The sequence below is a fragment of the Emys orbicularis genome, chromosome 4 (genome assembly GCF_028017835.1).
Source record: "Emys orbicularis isolate rEmyOrb1 chromosome 4, rEmyOrb1.hap1, whole genome shotgun sequence".
In the NCBI taxonomy this organism is placed as follows: domain Eukaryota; kingdom Metazoa; phylum Chordata; order Testudines; family Emydidae; genus Emys; species Emys orbicularis.
This window is the reverse complement of record NC_088686.1, coordinates 63,864,894-63,877,980: the sequence shown is the minus strand read 5'-3', so window position 1 is coordinate 63,877,980 and position 13,087 is coordinate 63,864,894. Positions and strand designations below refer to the sequence as shown.

Below are 13,087 nucleotides of genomic sequence, written 5' to 3'. Positions count from 1 at the left end.
TGGACTAAACACTGCTTCAGGCACAACACCTGCCCCAGAGGCCCCTGCCAGTTTCAGTGATTTTCCAGTCACATTTTCCAGTTCTTGAAGATGATTTTCTCGTTGTGGCTGCCCTGGGAAAGACACGCATGGGACGCTGCCTGACTGAAGGTAACACTCACCCTGTGTGGGGAGCCAGCCCTTCAGTCCCACCTAAGCCCTATGTTGAAGGCCTAGCGCCAATCCTGTCATGACCGCTGCGTGGCACAAATGACCACCATTGCTGACCTCACTGCAAGCATGGAGCTTTAGAGGGCTATGTGGCTGGCTTAATCATCAAAAGCATCATTAGCAGCAACAGAGAGGGTGGTGGTTGGTGAAACCTAGCTGGGCTCTCCCCACCACTCCCCCCATGCCCCGGTCCACCCTCTCACCCAGGGCACCAGGGCTCATGCTTCTCCCTCAAACCTTAGTCACATGGGCTGGGGGAGAAAGAAACCACAAGTGAAGTTAGCCCCTTGGGAGCAAAGAGCCTCCTCTCCACAACAGGAGCTGGGAGCAGCACAGCAATTCTGAAGCTTTTGGAACCTTCAGGGAGACTCCCCCCACCACCTCACATCCTGATGCTGGACGTTTTTCTTCCCTTCTGATTGGTTGTTTTCTTCATCTCCTCCCTCCACCACAGTGTGAGTCTCTGCCTTCCATCTGTCCCCCTACGTATTGCCCTTCCTTTTCCCACACCCAGGCCCCTATTAGCCCCTCCCTTACCCGTTCCCCAGCTCACACCAGGGTATATCATTAAAACAAGACAAAACAAACCCCAAACCAGATGGAAAAAATAAACACGGTGCAAACAGGACACGTGCCACCCATCATCCTGGCAGCACTGCTTTCATCCTTTGTCCAAAAGCCAACTACAAGCTCCTCTATCTGGAGCTCATGTCACAGACCTGGCAAAATCTGGATTCATGCGAGGACATGGAACTGAAACCGCTTTAGTGGCACTAATGGATGATCTCCTCCTGTCAGTGGATAGAAGCAGATATCCATTCTCATTCTCCTGGACCTCTCTGCAGCATTCAGTGCTTCTAACAATAAGACTGTGCTGTTTTGCATGAGAGAGTTGGCAGGGGTCCAAAGTAATGTACAAAATTAGTCTGAGTCCTTCTGGAGGGACATACCCAAAGAGTAGTGATGGAAAACTGCACTTCCATCACTTGTGGAGTCCTTGGAATCTCACAAGGATCGATTCTCTTCTCCGCTCCTTTTCACCATTTGCATGCAGCCATTAGGTGAATGGTTCAGATGATACAGACTCAAATGCCAGCAATATGCAGATGACACACAGCTCTACCTATCCTTCAACACATCTCTACCTATCCTTTACTACATACAATCACACTGCTACTGCCAAGGTGGACCAGTGCTTGGATGAGATCATCTCATGGATGAAGAACAGCTGGTTGAAGTTGAACCTGAGCAAGACACAGGTGATGTTGGTCAGAAGAGGAAAGTGCTTTGAAAATTTTGCATCCACAGTGCAGGCTCCACAAAATTAGCCAGTTTAGTCAGTTGTTTAGGAGTACTCTTGGATTCCTCTCAGATGCTAAGCACTCACATAGCAGCATCTGTGCATAACACTTTCTATCTTCTCCAGTTGGCTCGGAGACTCTATCACATCCTGGTGAACCATGACCTGGCCTTAATTATTCACACCTTCATCACCTCTCAGCTGCACTACAGCTATCTGATATACCTGGGCACAAAGCCTTCAGCATTTAGGAAACTCCAACTAGTACAGAATGCTGCAACGCATCTCCTCAGCAACACAGGCTTCTGCAAGGACATCAGGTCTGTCTTCCATTCTCCATACCGGCTTCCCGCAGAATTTCAAATCAAATTCAAGGTCTTGGTCCTTATTTTCAAGGAGCTCCATGGCTTGGGCCCAGATATCTGAAAGACCACCTGAAGTTCTGGGATGAAGACTGTAGTTGACAATTTCACTTCTCCGGCCCAATAGAACTCTCAATAATAAGGGTAAAGCTCGTCTATGTAGGAGACAGAACTTCCTTGGGGGCTACCTCAGGGCAGTGGAATGAACTCCCCCAAGAACTAAGTGCAAGTTGCATTTCTTTGACCTTGTCTTCTCTATTATAAATACATTGCAACATGTATATTTAAAAAACAAAACACCCGCTCCCCCAAATCCTACCAAGATAAGATGCTCCACTGCACACATTTCTCCCCCGGTGGAGAGAATGAGAGGACAAACAGATGTTAGTCATGTTGCTTAATGCACGACTAGAAGGAGCTCAGTCAGGAGTGCAATCTAAGAACTTATATAAAACAGAATAGACATCCCAATCACCTGTATATACGCCACATCCTTTCTTCCTGATCTTTGTCTTTCTTGTCTATTTAGACTGTAAGGCCCAGATTTTGAAAGGTATTTTTGGGGCTTTGCTCGGTCAGCATTGCAAGGCCTAAGTGATTTAGACAGCTAAGTCCCACTTTCAAAAGTGAAGGCATTTAGGAGTCTAAATCTCATTGAAAATCAGTGGGGCCCCAATTCTGATTTGCAAATAATAATAATAATATCATCATCGGGCATTGAGGGCCATATGTCATCAGAATCAGTATGGAATGAGGAATGGGAGAGGTAGGATTTCCCTTGGAATTCAGGATTTGCCCCAATGTTATTAGTCTGTCACTTTCATGACCGCCAGAGCCACACAATTCATTATATTTTTAAATGAGACCCAGCCAAGAGTTGATTTTTAATGCAGGAAATGAACTATAAAAAGTGACACTGAAACAGCATATGGGGTAAGGGTCAGTAAAAACTACCACATGCAAAGCAAACGCAGTAAAAAATAATTCACAAAGATGAGATAGGGCCTGATTGCCTACTGCCCTGCGCCTCCAAAATCATTTATGCCAAGTGCAACCCAGGAGAAAAGTGCTTCCATATCACAACTTCAGGGTTTTGCAGCCCTTTTGCACTCACTGGGCTAGATTCTCCCCTGCATTCAGATTGAGGGCCTTTGCCTAGGAGTAGAGGATCACACATGATGAAAGCAAATGGAGAGGACAGGTCCATCAATTATTATTAGCCAATATGGTCAGGGACACGACCCCATGTTCTGAATGTCCCTAAACCTCTGGCTGCCAGAAGCTGGAACTGGGCAACAGAGGACGGATCTCTCAAAATTGCCCTATTTTGTTCATTCCCTTTGACGCACCTGACGTTGGCCACTGTTGGACGACAGGAGACTGGGTGAGATGGACCACTGGTCTGACCCAGCATGGTCATTCCTATGTCAGGCTCACTGTGCCCAAGCCTCCTCCCACTTGCACCATTGTAACTCCACAGTGCCAAGTCCTCAGCTGGTATAAATTGGCATCGCTCCATTCCATTGACATGCTGATGTATACTAGCTGTAGACCTGGCCCATTGACTCCAGTGAAATAACCCCAGATTTACTCCAGTATAAGGACGTGTCTACATGCAGGGTTGCTCCAGTTTAATATAAGGTGTGATTGTAAACTGATTTAGTTAAGTCCGTGCAAAAGGTTGTGTGGGGACTCGGTTTAAACCTGGATGATTTTGGTTTAAACTAAACCCAGAGAAGAGACTCCACATGGGGAACTGCACCGGTTTCACTAAATCAGGGCAAATGTGTGTGGACACAGCCTAAGCGAGAAGAGAATCAGGCCCTGGCCTTTATCTCTTGAATTGTATCTCCCTCCCCGCTCCATGTGCTACCCGCTGCGGCATCAGCTAAGGAAGACAGCAGCAGGTGGGAATTGTTTTGCTCATGCCAGATCTTTAAAGGGTATTTAAATTCTGTTTTGTTCAATGAAACGTACTGTGTCTGTCGCCATGCTGCTTGGTCAGCTGTGTGCACGGAAAGGCACCGGGCCAGCAAGATACGGTGGTACCAGCAGCAATCACCGTTTCCCAGCTTATGAGAGAACATTGCCAGAGCAAAAATAAACTAAAATCTTCCTGCTACTCACCTACAACCTCCTGGGCTGCAACCACTAAGGTGTCACTCCAGGGTCCACAGCCAGCTGAGTTCAGTACACACACTCTGATTATAAGGTCTTTCTGGGGATTCCATGTCGTAAGATTGGCTTTTGCCTCTTGTACGGTCATTTCCCCCTGAAAGCAGACAAAAACAAGCAATAACCTGCATTCAAAGGAATCGGGAACATTGTCCTTTTTTTATTATCATTAAAATTGATCATTGTGTCCAGAGGTTAGAGCAAGGCCTGGAGTCAGGACTCCTGTGTTCGCCTCCTGTTTCTGTCACTGACTGGCTGTGTTACCTTAGGCTTCATCTCCTCTGTGTTTTAGCTTCCCCATCTCTAAAATGGCTAACACTAATATCTTTCTAGCTCATAAGAACGTTGTGAGGCTTAATTAATGAATGCTTTGAGGTCTTCGGATGAAAGTGGCTACAGAAATGTATTCTTTTGTCCTTTTCAAATATACAGTTCCTCCTGCTTCAAAGACATAAAGCTGCTGTAACACGCTGCAAAGCCACTGCCAGTTTAATCAGAAAAATAAATTCTGTTTTAACGTGTTGCCAAATTCCAGTCACCATCCAGCATTCGTAGCCAAGTTTCACTGAAGAGAACATGGCCAAGGTATTTGCTATAATTTTTAAGATCATTTTTACATGCATCACCTACAATAGAGCCTTGAATCTTTTTGGGTACAAATATTGGGCCTGATTTTCCTCTCCCACTGATATAATTCAGGAGGAATTCCACCAAAGTCAGTGAACCTGTACTGGTGTGAAATTGGTGCATGTGTGATTCCCGCATCTTTGTCTGTTATTTCAGGCTTGCCCATCATTACGGAGTCACTGGCAAAGCATTTGTATGGAAGTGGGAAACCCCCATAAAGAATCACATAAACTTCAAAAGCAGGTATCAGGGATGTTCAAACTTAGGGTCCAGACCCTTGGCAGTGCCCTTTTAAACTCCATTAAATCACTGAATGAAATAAAGGATTTTAAACCCCTTTCACATAATTTGCAGTTGTTAATACTACTGTATCACTGGCATCTGAAAAATAAACAAGCCACAGAAAATAGAAGGCCCAGATCCAACACACTGGCCAAACTGCTTGGTGCAGGACCTTAAGAAGGCAAGGAGGGTGGTTTTCCTTCACGCGTCTCTGATGCAGGGAACAGCTGGGAACTGGTTTGGGCCTCAATGTGCATCAGAGCTCAGGGCTGCGCTAACTTACGTTGGCCTTCTAGAGGTAGTTATGCTGCTGGGGATCACTAGTGCACAGTGCATTCAGCCACGCACTGACACATGCTGTTGGGGGGCAAGTGGGGAGAGGAGGGCTTGTAGGGGTGATAAGAATCCCCAGCTGTCCTGGTAGAATAGCTCTGGGATGCAAAGTGGACATAGTGGGGGCCCAAGGAAATGTGGAAATATGCACATTGTAATAATACTTTGCACTTACACACCACTTTCCATTTTCAAATGCTTCAGGACCTGATTCTCCAGTGCCCTGTGCCCATCGCTGTGATAGCTGAGCACAGTCAATCTTACATATAATAAGTGATCAATCCAAGGGACTGCTTGCCTTGCGATGCAGCCACTGTGTGTGATTTACGCGCACACACACACACACACACACCCCGATGTTGCAGATTTTGAACACCCAGAACTCCCATTAATTTCAAGTGATTGTGTTCACGGATTTACTGATGGTATTTAATTGATATGAATGGGAGAATGCAGAATTTGGCCTGATCCTCAGCTGGTGTAAATCAGAGTAGCTCCACTGAAACCAAGAGAGCAATGCTGATTTACACCAGCTGAGGATCCAGCCCAGAGACAACAGCACTTAGGACAGGCAGCGTGGTCTAGAAGACTCAGTTTGAACATTCCATAACTCTGTCCTGAAGGAGTCACCGTCAATCTCCCCAGGGTTGATTTCTGGATATGTTACCTGCGTGACGTTATCCTGACTCCACTCCAGCCTGTATCCCAGTAGATTTTCTTTCAGCATGTCCGGAGCCACTCCTTCCCACTCCAGAACCAGGCTAGTGTCTCTCTGGATGACGTGGATGTTTTGTGGAGTGCTTCCTGGAGCTGGAGACAAAGGATGATACCCAGTCAATTGCACTGCAGAACAAGAACTCCTGTCCCCCAGGGCGCGAGAGTCACCGAAAGGCTCGGATCACTCACTCTCAGGGGAAAACCCAAAGGAGAGAGAACGGGGAGGAAAAATAAAAATCTCTGCAAGGTTATTTTCTCTACATTTGCTTTCAATTCTTCCATTGGGCAGTTTGGGGTTTGCCCCCATCCCCTCACTCCTACAGAAGCAGCAGGGGGTTAGCCCCCTCTCCCTTGCAGATCTCTACTCTACCCCCCACCCCACTCTTAAGGGCCACATGGCTCTCAGAGATCCACCAGCGCACAGGCACATGCAAACAGTAGCCCAGTGCCTGCACACTGGCTTCAGGCCCTCAACGTATCTTCCACCAGCACAAAGGAGCTCCATAAGAAAGCCATTAAGCCTGCTAGGCCTGCCCAGCTAATACAGCTGTGGGGAGAGGGGGTGAGTTAGTTTCCATTCTGTTTTGCCCATCAGTATTGCCAGCCATTTTCCAACTGCAGAATTTTTATTACTGGGGACGGTGTAAGAAGCGGAATGAAGGGGCCAAATTCATCCCTGGTGTGACTCCATGAAGTTACACCAGCAATGAGTCACCAGACGTACCTTTGGCCCGGTATACTGATTTTATTTTCAGATCCTAAGCGGGGTTTGTAGCTTTCACATTTGACTTAAAAACTTGCAAATATGATCTGGAAATTAGTGGGTGAGAATAAATATGGAACCACCTCCCCAAAAAATCCTATTTACAATCATTTTTCTGACAATAGCATCACTCACAGTAAGACAAATAATAGGAGCAGGACTTTAGGAGACTTCAGAGTGGATTCGCAAAAGGATGACCTATAGGTTACTTGTCTTTCTGACTCAGTGAGGAGTTCAATGAAATTTGTCAATGGTTTGTCCCGAGCTTCCCCCCCCCCCCCCCCCCCGATCAGAATAGACTCGTTATATAGTAACACTTCTTTTAACTTTTCCAACCTCTATCTGACATCTGCTTACCTATCTCCAGGGTCTGAAAATAAACCCAGTCTGTGAAAGGGGAGGTGCCCATCTCATTAGTGCACTGAACTCGCACACTATAATTGGTGGAGTGCTTTAATCCTGGTAAACCACAGGTGAAAGGAGGGACAGGGACAACTTCTGTAGAGCCTTCGTGATCTTCAGGTGACTCAGCAACCTGTTTTGTGAGGAAAAGCGGGCAGATATATTAGGATAAACAGAATGAACAACAAGACCATGCTGTACAATGGGGCATTTGGTTCATGCAAATGGCTAATTTCTGAACTAGTTCAGGACCAAGTAGCAACAAATGCTGAATCAGCAGTATAATACCATATTTAAAGGGATGCTGTCAAATTAAAAATCATGGGCCATCCCCTCCATTGACTTCAATGCAAGTACAATGATTTATCCCACCTGATGCTCTGGCCCCACATTTAAAAATGTTTCCTCACCTGCATTACAAATCACAATTGGATTATTAAAAGTGAAAGGCATTTTTAAAATCGAAATTTACTTTATGCTACTGACGCTGCTTGTTGACTTTTTGAATTTCTCTAAGCTTAGACAAAGAAAACAGACCAGTCAGCTCCCTTCTTGTTCACGGTCGGTTTCTAATCAATGTCACTTTCAGGATCTCTTGCATTAGCACAATGCTACAGCGGTTGGGTTGCAAACGCTGCAGAAAAAGCATTTTTCTTTCAAAACCAAAAAGCTTTCAACTGGAATTAAAAAGAAAAAGAATCTTGGCATTATTTCTACAGGCCTTAGTTTCTCTAAAACTGAAGTTTTACTAGACCTGAATTTTGGATCCCATTTGCTCTCACTGTGTCCCTTTTGTAGGCAGACAGGTTCAACACTAGCACAACTTGATGGCCTGAGAATAGTCAGACTCCACCAGGCAGCTCCAACTCAGCACATCTTACTCAAACACATGCACCATGAGTCAGCAGCGAAGCTGGGGACTGAGCCCAGGACAAAGGGGAAACATCTTTGCTAACTTTATCTCCACTACGAATGTAACAGCCCCCTGCCCCATTTTGATCCATTAATTTATTTTGCTAATAATAATGACGCTCCAGCTGTGTACAGTATATAATAGGCTGACTTGTTGTTCCTGTTGCCAGTCAATGTCATCCTGAGCGGGGTGGGAGCTATCAGACTTTTACATTTAAATTCTCTCATTCTGCTTATGCTTCTGGAGAGTCAGAGCAGCTGCATTCGTTTCCCACCCCCGCCCTCTGAAATACCTCTTGCATTGAAGTGAGGAGAAGTGGCACTATTTTAGCCTTTCCTATGAGAAGCTCCCTGCCCATCTGAGCCAAGGGTGCACTGACCCATAGTGTATCCAAGGTTCCCAAGAACCAGAGCCAATGCACCCCCCCTTTCTGCACCCTCCTAGCAGGAGGACAATCATTCATTCACGGGGAGCCAGAGGCATGCATTTTCACATGGAAATGTGGGTCAACAGCTCGCACAAAATCAGAGCTGTGGGGTGAGGAGGGAGGGAAAATGAAACATGAGATGACCGGTGCCAAAACCACTGCGGGAGCCCCAGCTCCCCCGGTCTAACGATTTCCTGTAAAGGGAGTATTATTGTCCAGTTCACCAGATCTGAGATACAAACATGGGCATAGAAAGGGCTGGGAGGCTTAAGAAATGCTAAAGCCTGGTGAGTGGATGGAATCTGAGCTGTTTTGATTCTGCCTTCTGCCTCTCTCCCCCCTCCAAAGCAGATAGGAGGAGCTCAAACCCCAAAAAGATTAGCATTGTTGAGGCTGATGAGCATGCACACCAGGAAGCATGGGCTGTACCAACTGGGGCTAACTCAGCCTTGCAAAGCATAGGAAGAAATTCATTTTGAGCTGCAAACAACAGCAGCAGCAACAAAATACTACCAGAGATACAGAAAGCTACGTACATCCGGGCATAATTTCTGCTGGGGGGTGGGCGGGGGGGGGGGGGCGAAGAGGGGAGAAGAAATGTCTCTGCAATGATGATTTACTTTATTTATGAAAGGGAATAAGCACAGACCATGGACTCTCCTACTTCCTTGCTCCTCCCCAAAGGGGACAGGAGAGGAAGCAGGTTAGTATATGCTGCATTTGTGCTCCAGGTTTACGTTTGTGCTTCTAATCCCCTCCTTCCAATTAAAGTATCTCAGCATCACACAGTGATTCCACTGAAGCTCACATCAAGCTGTGACAGGGGAGGGGAGTCAAAGGGGGCTGTGTGAACACTTCCCAGTATTCATACCTGATAGATGCACAAGCTGAGGGAATGAACCTGGTTTGACTGGCCTGGGTTGTAAGATTGATTGTCTCTCTCCGCTTGGCACACTGGCACCAAACGTATGGCTCAGCTTCCAAGTAACACCAGGGCCAAATGTTGCAAACTTGGATACTTAAAGCTAGGCACATATGTAAGTGGGCTGATTGTCAGAGGTGTTGAGCGCCCAAAATTTCCACGGTCTTCAACTGGAGTGACAGGAGCTCAGCACCTCTGAAAATCAGGCCACCTGTTTCGGTGCCGAGATCCAGACGAAGGCTCCCAAGTTTGAAAGGGCTGGCTTACAAATTCTAACGCTCCCACAGAAGATTTGAGTGTGAAGGATGGCCTAGCTGCAAGACCAATCAGAGGGATCCCCTTGTGCATGCAGGCCAGAGGAGAGTCCCGAGGGCTGTACCTGAACTATGCAAGAATGAAGGGGGGAGCGGCCATCAAATCCCGCGACCCACGTCACGCTGGCATTGCTGCTGGTGACTCGGGTTACGGTCACGTTGAAAGGGGGGAGAGGCATGGCTACGGAAAAAAAACAAGGAAACTCTTTAATATACACAGAACTGAGCAGAAGGTCACATGGAAGTAGGCAGAGGATACAGTCTGGGGATTTGGGGCTTGAGTACAGGCGGTGGTTGAAAATATTCTTTGGGGGTGCTGAGCCTGCCCCACACTCACCCTGCAGCAGCAGCTGCTTTCCCACGGGGCTGAGCCCAGCTCCCTGCTCTGGCCCATTGGCGTTCACTGCTCACAGACCCAGAGGAGCCCATCACAGCGTCACTTGATGCATGCATCTGTGCACAAGTGGGGCCCTCCCCCCATGATGCCCTCCCCGTGCAATGCCCCACTCTGCCTTCTTCCTGGCTATGGCACCACCAGCCATGGGGCTTTGCCTGCCGATCTGGGCAGGTGTGCAGGATGGCTCAGATAATAGATTTGGGACAGCTGAGCCCCCTCTAGTCTTAGCCACCCACTGCCTCTGATCTTGAGGCCACTGAAGTCAGGCCTTTGGAGATGGCCCGTGAGAGCTGCCAGATGGGTTTGCTCACGCTATTCTAATTCCTGCTCAACGGTGAACTTATTCACTGTTTGGTTATTAAAGATATATGCAAACACATGGCGGTTGTTCCAGACTTTTCTCTCAAACATTTTCAAATGGAACTTGAGTTGACAGTCCCAGGCTTATGGTTACTGGCCCACAAGGCACCCTATTTTATGATAGGGAAACTGAGGCATGGAGCGGTTAAATGATTTGCCCAAGGTCAGACTCCAAGTTAGTGGCAAAGCTGGGAACAGAACCATGCTCCCCAGACTAGTTATTTAACATGACTGTCCTTCCCCCCATAACAACAAGGCATGAATGGAGCTTCGCTACCTAGTTCTTACTATGTCACTCTGCCCATTCACCTAAATCTCTTCACTGGCTTCCAGTCTTTTAATGCATTAATGCAAGCTCCTTGTCCTCACTTTCAGTCCCCTGCACTTTCTCTCCACCCATTTAATCCTAATCTCCCTCTCATTCCATTTGTCTTTCCCAAGCCTTGCCCATTAGCATTCCTCTCGTCCTCTTCTCCCACTACTGGCTTTGTCTCTCCATTCATGCTGCATCTTACGCTTAAACCAATCACTAACTTCATGCCTGGCAAGTGCCTCTCCCACCTACAGATCCTTTCTTAAAATCTACGTCTCCTTTGTTCTCCTACACAATCATCTGCATATCACCCTCTAGTGGGATGATTTCACGTGTCCTGTTTCAAAGACTTTAAAGTCCTTAAGGCAGGGGCACGTCTCAGTCTATCAGCCAGAGACATCCCCATTTCTCCCAGGCTGTGGCGAGTGGCGAGAGGAGGAGTAAAGGTGATTTTAAATCACCTTTACACCTGCCTCATTCTCGGCCCTGCCAGAGTCCCATGGTACCACTTGCATCAGTTGGAGGAGCTTCAGGTCTACTCTCGTTTATGCTTGGCTGCAACAACCCCCAAGAGGCCAACCCGCAGCTGAAGTGCAGCACACCCTAGTCCTGCCCAGCCCTCCCCCACATACCTCTGACACTGAGGGCTGTGAGAGAGGGTGGCATACACTGGAGCTGAATGTCTGCTTCTTTCCAATAGTGAGCAAGCTACAGGTTCCAGGGCTGAGACTGGGCTTCCTGGAAAGAAGGGACTCTCTGGTGGTTAAGGCACTGGACGGGGAATCAGGAGATCTCCGTTCAGTTCTCAGCCTTTCTATAGACTTCCTGTGTGAGCCAGAATAAATCGCTCACATCTCCGGGTTTTGGTTTCCTTGTGATAAAGGTGATGATAATTTTTAGTGTCTCTCAGCCCTGTGTCTTGGCTATTTAGGTTGTAACTTCTTTGGGGCAAGAACTGTCTCTGGGCTTGTCTTCACTGCAAATCTAAATCGAATTATAAGTCAAGTGTTGCCCCTAACTCGAGTCCTGTCCACACACACATAAATCCTTAACTCCAGCGTGGTGGTGCTTTTAACTCAAGTTGGCTGTTATTTCAGGGGGTACAGACTGAAACTCTAGTGAGCACAACTCATCAACTGCTCACATGGCCACTCTGTAGCATGGATGTAGGTAGCGCCACTCGAGTGGCACTAGTCCTCCAATGCCTTCCCACAATTCCCCTGTGTCCAGAAAGGACAAACAAGTTCTCCCACAATTACTGGGATAAAATTAATAGAGCGGCTCAATTTACTGCAGTGCTAAGAACCATGGGCTATGTTCCAAAAAGTCCATACCCAAAAAGTCCATACGTAGCACCAGAGTGGACACAGCAGCTGGAGTGTTACTTGGCAGGGCAGCTGCTCTCTTGTGAGCTGAGCTAACTAGAGGGGAATAACTTGGAGAGTAGATAACTGAAGTTAACTCTGCAGTGAAGACATAGCTTCTTACTGTGTGCTTGTAGATTGCCTAGAACAATGGGTCCTTGAACTTGAGTGGGGCCTGTAGATGCTACAATAACCACAATTTTCTGTTTAGAATGTACCTAGCACATTGGGGGCACTAGGGTGAACACATAATGACAATAACAGGAGGAAAGTGTTTGTAAATTTCCCTGGAGCCACAGATGAAAAGAGTCAGTAATAAACTGGGGAGAGACGCCAGAGTCCCCACCAACCTCTACATCTGTGAAACTGTAAGGCCCCAATCCTGCCCCTATACATGTGCTTTCCTCTACTCATTTGAGTAACCCCATGGAAGCCAATGGGACTACTCACATTCTTAGAGTAAAGCATATGTGTGTTTGCAGGATCAGGGCTAAATGAGTCCCCTCAAGTCTGCTCTTCCTCCCACTGAAGCCATTGGAGTTTTGCCAGTGTCTCAGTGGGAGCAGAATCAGATCTGTAGACACTGGGCTTTTTTAAAGCCTCCCTGCTTCCTTCACTTTACTGCAACTTTCTTAGGCATATTTGTGAAGAATACCAGCTAGGACACATGTGGCTAAAGCACAGGACTGGAAGTCTAAAAATCTAGGTTCTTTTTATGGGTCTCTCACCGATTTGTGTGACATTTAACGTCTCATGCCTTGATTTCCCCATCTATAAAATGGGGGCAATGCCTTCCTCACAGGGGTGTTGTGGGGATTCATTCATTGATTTCTGATTGTGAAGCATTTTGAGAACCTTGGCTAGGAGGTGCTATATTGTGGCAAAGTATAATTATTATGAAATATA

At 46.9% G+C, this 13,087-nt stretch overlaps 1 protein-coding gene across 1 annotated transcript in view; it reads right to left on the bottom strand.

Moving 5' to 3' along the window:
• Positions 1–13,087, bottom strand: part of TYRO3 (TYRO3 protein tyrosine kinase) — a 56,461-nt gene that overhangs the window by 24,548 nt on the left and 18,826 nt on the right. The window contains exons 6-9 of the mRNA XM_065403855.1: positions 9,813–9,928; positions 7,127–7,304; positions 5,957–6,099; positions 4,000–4,144 (exon numbers count right to left, since the gene is read on the bottom strand). Of these exons, the coding sequence (XP_065259927.1) occupies positions 4,000–4,144; positions 5,957–6,099; positions 7,127–7,304; positions 9,813–9,928 (582 nt within the window). The remainder of the gene's footprint in view (positions 1–3,999; positions 4,145–5,956; positions 6,100–7,126; positions 7,305–9,812; positions 9,929–13,087) is intronic.